This window comes from Mus caroli, chromosome 7 (assembly GCF_900094665.2).
Source record: "Mus caroli chromosome 7, CAROLI_EIJ_v1.1, whole genome shotgun sequence".
Taxonomy (NCBI): domain Eukaryota; kingdom Metazoa; phylum Chordata; class Mammalia; order Rodentia; family Muridae; genus Mus; species Mus caroli.
The window spans coordinates 141,190,190-141,196,386 of NC_034576.1; the positions used below are offsets into that span (position 1 = coordinate 141,190,190).

General features: G+C 52.4%; 1 protein-coding gene across 2 annotated transcripts in view; it reads right to left on the bottom strand.

Annotated features, from left to right (window-relative positions):
* Positions 1-6,197, bottom strand: part of Stk32c (serine/threonine kinase 32C) — an 81,173-nt gene that overhangs the window by 9,585 nt on the left and 65,391 nt on the right. For both annotated transcript variants that reach the window (XM_021167932.2, XM_029479993.1), the window contains 7 exons: positions 5,159-5,332; positions 4,263-4,300; positions 4,087-4,176; positions 3,674-3,777; positions 2,970-3,086; positions 1,450-1,575; positions 1,226-1,357 (listed from right to left, as the gene is read on the bottom strand). In XM_021167932.2, coding sequence (XP_021023591.1) covers positions 1,226-1,357; positions 1,450-1,575; positions 2,970-3,086; positions 3,674-3,777; positions 4,087-4,176; positions 4,263-4,300; positions 5,159-5,332 — 781 coding nt within the window. The remainder of the gene's footprint in view (positions 1-1,225; positions 1,358-1,449; positions 1,576-2,969; positions 3,087-3,673; positions 3,778-4,086; positions 4,177-4,262; positions 4,301-5,158; positions 5,333-6,197) is intronic.

Here is a 6,197-nt window from a genome sequence, read left to right on the forward strand (position 1 = left end):
CCAGGGCCAAGAAGTGGGAGTGGGTGGGTAAGGGAGTGGGGGGGGGGAGGGTCTGGGGACTTTTGGGATAGCATTTGAAACGTAAATGAAGAAAATACCTAATTAAAAAAAAAAGAACATTGTGTGTCTTCTCAGTGTTAGCCAATACTTCCCACCTCCAACTAAAGCTCCCACCAGTGGCTGCAGGATGAAGCTGAGTTCCTCTCAGTGCAGGTGTCTACCCAGGGTTGGTTCCCATTCACAACCTCCAGAAGTCAGCATGGCAGTTAGCCTGTACACTCTCCATGTCTGGATTCTCACAGGAGGTGCCCACTCCCACACAAAGCCAGTGTCTATTTCCCAAAGCTCTGGTTTTAGATGCCCCAGGAAGAATCGCCACCAAGAGTTGGCTCTTGGCACCTAGCCCAGGAGCTGTCAGGTTAAAAACCAACCCAGACACCAGAGGCAGTTGGAGGAGAGAGAGACAAGAGGACAGGAACCCCCACCTACCTACGCTTGAAAAATCAAGGCACCCAGGGGATGACCCCTAGCCCTGCATCCCACACCCTCTTTTGGACAACACAGATCTGGGAAGTTATACTCCAGAGTGCCAGGCTCAGACAGGCCCAAAGGTAGGCAAACACTGACCACTGATCACCACTCGACACATAACAGTTGCTCTCCTGCACGTCGCATCTGTACCCTAGTATTAGGAACTAAACGGTGACTCCCCACCCTCAAATATGTTGAGAACTTAAACCCTAAGAATAGTGAATGTGACTTTACAAGGGGTACTCAAAACTGACAGCTAGCCCCACAGTCAGAGACAGGGAGTGGGTTCCTTCTTGGAGCCTTAGGAGAGCAGAGCTTTGTCACTTTGATTTTGGATATGGTACACCTGAGCACCAATGTAGCAGGACACAAGTCACCAGAACACTAATGCCCCTGGGCATAGCATCCGGGGCCTTTCACTCTGAGTGCCTGCTCTTGCCCACAGCTGGCTCTCCAGGTAATTACTGGCCAGAAGGAGCAAATAGCTGTGGGCAGCTGTGCCGACAGGCTGCGGGTGGGAGTTATGACAAGGGAATCGGGAAGGTAGAGGGAAGGTCATAGGCCTCCTTGGGACTTTAGGAAGACTCTTGCTTGATTGTAGAATGCATACTTTGCCCAGAGGCCGTGCAGAGTGCTGTGATGGGACCTTGCATGCCACACACAGATGTGGCGAGGACCTGAACCCTGCACTCACCGACTGGGAACTGTCTCTGCTGCTGTCCCGAGACTTATTCTTGGCCAGCCGCTTTTTCTTCTTGTGCAGAGGCCTCGACTCCAGGATCATCTCCTCCAGCTCAAAGGTGGGATCACAGTGCAGGCGGCCTTTCTGTGGAGAGACAGGGTACTGAGCCCAGCCTGCGGGTTCTCCACCACCACCCCAACAGCCTGGAGCCACCTGTCTGGGCACTCGGGGCTTACATTGGGCACAAAGCCTGGTTCCACCTTCTTTTCACTCAGGTCGTCCCACAGCACGTGGGCCAGCGATGGGGCTGTCTGCATGTCTTGGAGACTGGAAAACCGGTGCTCAGGGTTCACGGTGAGGAGCTGCAAGGAGGGTCCCTCTCAGATAAAGCCCCACAGAAGAATGGCCAACCTGTCTCAGGTTGGGGCAACCCTTGAAGGTGTCCATAGGACAAGGCTCAGAACCTCAGGATGGAGAGTGGCTTGTGAGAAAAGAGACATGAAAGGATATGGCCCTAGGGACTCTTTGATCCCAGTGCCCCATATCCAAGGACAACAGAGGAGCTACAGGGACGTCCTGCCAAGATTTGCCAGCAGGTGGCAGTGATGGCCTGGCTAACACTCTCATACTAGCATGCAGGCCCAACTAATTACTGCAAAGCTTCCGTGTAACACCTCCAGGCTCTAGAAACATTCATACCCACACTGCATCAGAACATCAGGTCACCAGGGCCAGGTGCCTCCTGGTCAGGTCTCATATATAATAGCCCTTTTTCACACCTGTCCTGGCTATAGCTTCTGCTCTCTGAATCTACCCCTTCCAATACTTCAATCAACATATTTAGAGAACAGCTCTTCTTGTGATTAAGCAGCCCCTAGTCCAGTCCCTGGATATACAGTGTCCCAGGGTCCGTGTGTCCCTGATGGCTGGGATCCTTCCATCCCTGTGTCCTTAATGTCTGGGATCCTCCATCCTCCTACCAGCAGCTATAGATAGAGCTTAGCTGTAAGAGGTACAGGGTGGGAGGTGAGCTGGATTGTTTTTGTTGTTGTTTGTTTGTTTTTTGGTTTTTTTTTTTTTTTTTTGAGATAGGGTTTCTCTGTATAGCCCTGGCTGTCCTGGAACTCACTTTGTAGACCAGGCTGGCCTCGCTGTATAGCCCTGGCTGTCCTGGAACTCACTTTGTAGACCAGGCTGGCCTCGAACTCAGAAATCTACCTGCCTCTGCCTCCTAAGTGCTGGGATTACAGGCATGTGCCACCACGCCCGGCTTTGGATTGGTTTTTAATTTGCTCCCTAGAAGTGTTGTGCACCTTTTGTAGTGTGGTCAGGGGCAAAGGAGACTAGAACATAGCTTGAGTTATGTGTTATCCTGCTACCCTCTTCCCGCACTACACGTGTGATGCAGAAGGCTTGATGCCTTCTTTGCCTGGGTCTGAGCGTCATGAGAGGTGGGTGATAGCCACGTCCTGACACATGAGTTCCTGATGGGGATTACAGACTGGAGTGTGCTAATATTTAGCTTACCAGGAGGGCCCAACACTGAGAGCCTGCTGCTAGAACAAGAAACCTACACGTTGGTAGCAGATTCCTTCTCTCTGAGGCACACAGGGTCTCAGGGTAGTTGCCAGAAAAGATTATGGCTGTGCTAGTGAAGGAGTCTGAGCCCATGGAAAGATGGGGTGTCTCTTCGAGCTCCTGAAAGAGTTGCAGAAGGGATGGGTGCTCTGGGAGAGGGGGAGAGGAGGGAGCTCACCTTTCGCAGCAGGGCTACCATCTCCTTGGACCAGGTGGGCACGTACTGGACACTCACAGTGCTGAACAGCTGAACGAGCGACTCCACAGCATTGCTCGAGTGGATATCGTAGGGTCTCTGTGGGCAGGGATGCACTACACCAGTGCCTTCCCCAGCACGGCACCCAGACAAAAGTACAAACACCCTAGGAGCCCAGCTTCAGTCCCAGGTGAAGGCCAGGCTCTGAGAACAGCAGCCACCTGTTCCAGAGGCTAGGGGGTAGAGCTTGTGCCCCGACTGAACTGGGTATCAGAGGCCAGAAGCTCATCTGTCAAGGGTATGCCCTCTCTACCACCACCAAGACCTGAGGCCTGAGTAGTTCAGTCCAAAAGGACAGGAGGTTTTTTGTTTTGTTTGCTTGTTTGTTTGTTTGTTTGTTTGTTTGTTTTACCAGGATTGGGGCTTCATGGAATGGTAGAGGATACCATATGAGACTTACGCAGATCACTGCCTCTGCCCCTAGAGAAAAGCAAGTCCCTCCCAAGAACCTGCTAGACACACATCCCAGCCACCCAAGGAGACTTGCTAACTCAGGCATCTGTCTTAATATGCTTAAAAGCCCGAGTCCTCTGAGGTTATGGGGGGGGGGGTATCATCCTCCATCCATGGCTGTCAGCCAGTCCAGGGCAAGGAATTGGCTAGCTTAGGGTTACAAGGCTCCGTACCCATCCTCGTAGCAGCTCGTAAGCCATCACCCCCACCGACCACCAGTCCACCTCGAAGGAGTAGCCAGTCCCGCCATTGACGAAAGAGTGGAAGATCTCTGGAGCTTTCCAACGAAGAGAAGAAAGAGCTGAGCTGTGGGGCTAGAGGGCCTGATGACCCCGCATCACACCGCCAGGTCTGCACCAGATCTAAAAGAGAACACTACCCACCACCCTACCCGCCACAGTTCTGCACTGTGCCACCTGCTGGGAGGAGCCCCCTTCTGGACCAGCCCACAGCAGATAAAACACTGCATTGCCATTTGGTTGCACCCCATTGTCCTCTGCTCTAAGACTTTATCTAACTATGGAGTAAGGACGAGGCAGGGGCATGGCTCTGCATGGTCAGGTGTCATCTGACGCCTTCGGCTTACCCATGTACGGTTTGGTCCCAGCTAAAGCTGTCGCCCTCTCCCCATCCTTTATGATGGTGGCAATGTTGAAGTCAGTAAGGTGTGCATGTCCTGTGAAGAAAGGGCAGACATGGCTTTCCAGGTCCTGGGTCGGGTACCCACACTTCTCTCTGTGTCCCAGAGCTCCAGGGACTCACCTTGTTCATCCAGGAGGATGTTGTCAGGCTTGACATCTCTAGGAGGACAGAAGGTGACAAGAAAATGAGCTTGGACCCACACTATTCATGCCCTGAGGTCTCTGACAGATGCCCCCATCAGAGGCAGAGGCTTGGAAGGCTTGGCTTTTAGAATGAATCCTAACATAGAACCTAGTGTCATAGAGGGCATACCACACACTATTCAGAGGGCACCAGGGCCACCTAGAAGGCAGCTACAAGGGAGCCACCAGCAATCCATGGAGTCTTGTCCAGAGGACATGTAGGACTGTGCAGAAGGCACCTACAGCTGGAAGCCTCTGGGGACTGCAGAAGACCCTCAGGGCCGGGTTCCCATGATGCCCTCACTAGATCCCTGGAACTGCCCAGAAGTGGACTCGTCTACACTCTGCTCACAATCTGACTTCAGCCCTCTCCACCTTGGCTTCTAGGAAGACATCTAGCACTCAGTAACCATCACATACCTGACTCCTGTCCAGACAACAGAATCCCAGGGCAGAGAGGTTAGAAATCAGGTTTATCTGCCTTATAACACACCTCAGTTTGAGCCAAGACTGCAGGATTTCAGCCTAATTTCTGCTCCCTGATTCTACCTGCTTGCTAATTAGACATTTCCCCAATTCCATCTGGTTTTTACAAACGCCACAATCAGTATGAAGTCCCATGATGTGGTCAATAGATAAATAAGAGCCACTGGGTGTGGCCAGGCTCTGTGGTACACCCATGAGGACTAAGTTCTCTGTGTCCATCCTCAAAGTGGGTGGTTTGGACAGGGCCCACCACTGGGAAGAGGAGCCAGACCAGGCTTGGGTGTGACCCAAGGGTATTCCCAACCGTTCAGCCTAGGAAGATGCCTCATGCCACAGGCGTTCACACACCTGTGGATGATGTGTTGGCTACGAAGGTAGTCCAGGGCCAGGGCCATCTCGCAGATGTACAGCCTCACTGTGTCCTCTGAGAACTGGACATTCTGCTGTAGGTGGTAGCGCAGGTCTCCCCCCAGAAGCAGATCCACCACCATGAACATGTCCTCCTCATCCTGGAAGGAGTACCTGTGGGTACCAGGAGGAGACTTGGTCCTCATCATGGAAGGAGTACCTGTGGGTACCAGGGGGAGACTTGGCCCTCATCCTGGAAGGAGTACCTGTGGGTACCAGGGGGAGACTTGGCCTATGAATGGTTTGGGGATCCAGAGCAGTGGCTCCTCCCTCCTTCCAGTCTGATCACCATCATGCCTGAAGCATTCCCCACACCCTGCTCAGAGCTGCGCCAAGACCCTAGGGAAGACAGAACAGCCATGTCCATGAGGGCGGTTTGGCTGTGAGCATAGATGCCTGTGAGTGACAACTGAAGAACAGAAACTGCACATTTCCGAGCTGTTCCAGGCTTCCCTGGCTTCTTCTATGAGGACACACGAAAGTGGTTTGTAAGAGAAGAACATGAGACAGTGCCAGTGAAATGCCGAGTACAGATCTGGGTGAGGAATTGGTATTTAATGACCAGACACCATGGTGACAATGGTGGTGGTGTTAGTTATAATGATGGTGGTGGTGATGTTGATAGCAAGATGGTGCTTGCGATAGTGACAGTGTGATGACAGTGCTGGTGCTGGTGATGACAGTGCTGGTGCTGGTGATGACAGTGATGGTGCTGGTGATGACAGTGCTGGTACTGGTGATGACAGTGATGGTGCTGGTGATGACAGTGCTGGTGCTGGTGATGACAGTGCTGGTACTGGTGATAGTGTGATGATAGTGATGGTGCTGGTGATAGTGTGATGATAGTGATGGTGCTGGTGATAGTGTGATGATAGTGATGGTGCTGGTGATAGTGACAGTGTGATGACAGTGATGGTGCTGGTGATGACAGTGCTGGTGCTGGTGATAGTGACAGTGTCATGATAGTGATGGTGATAGT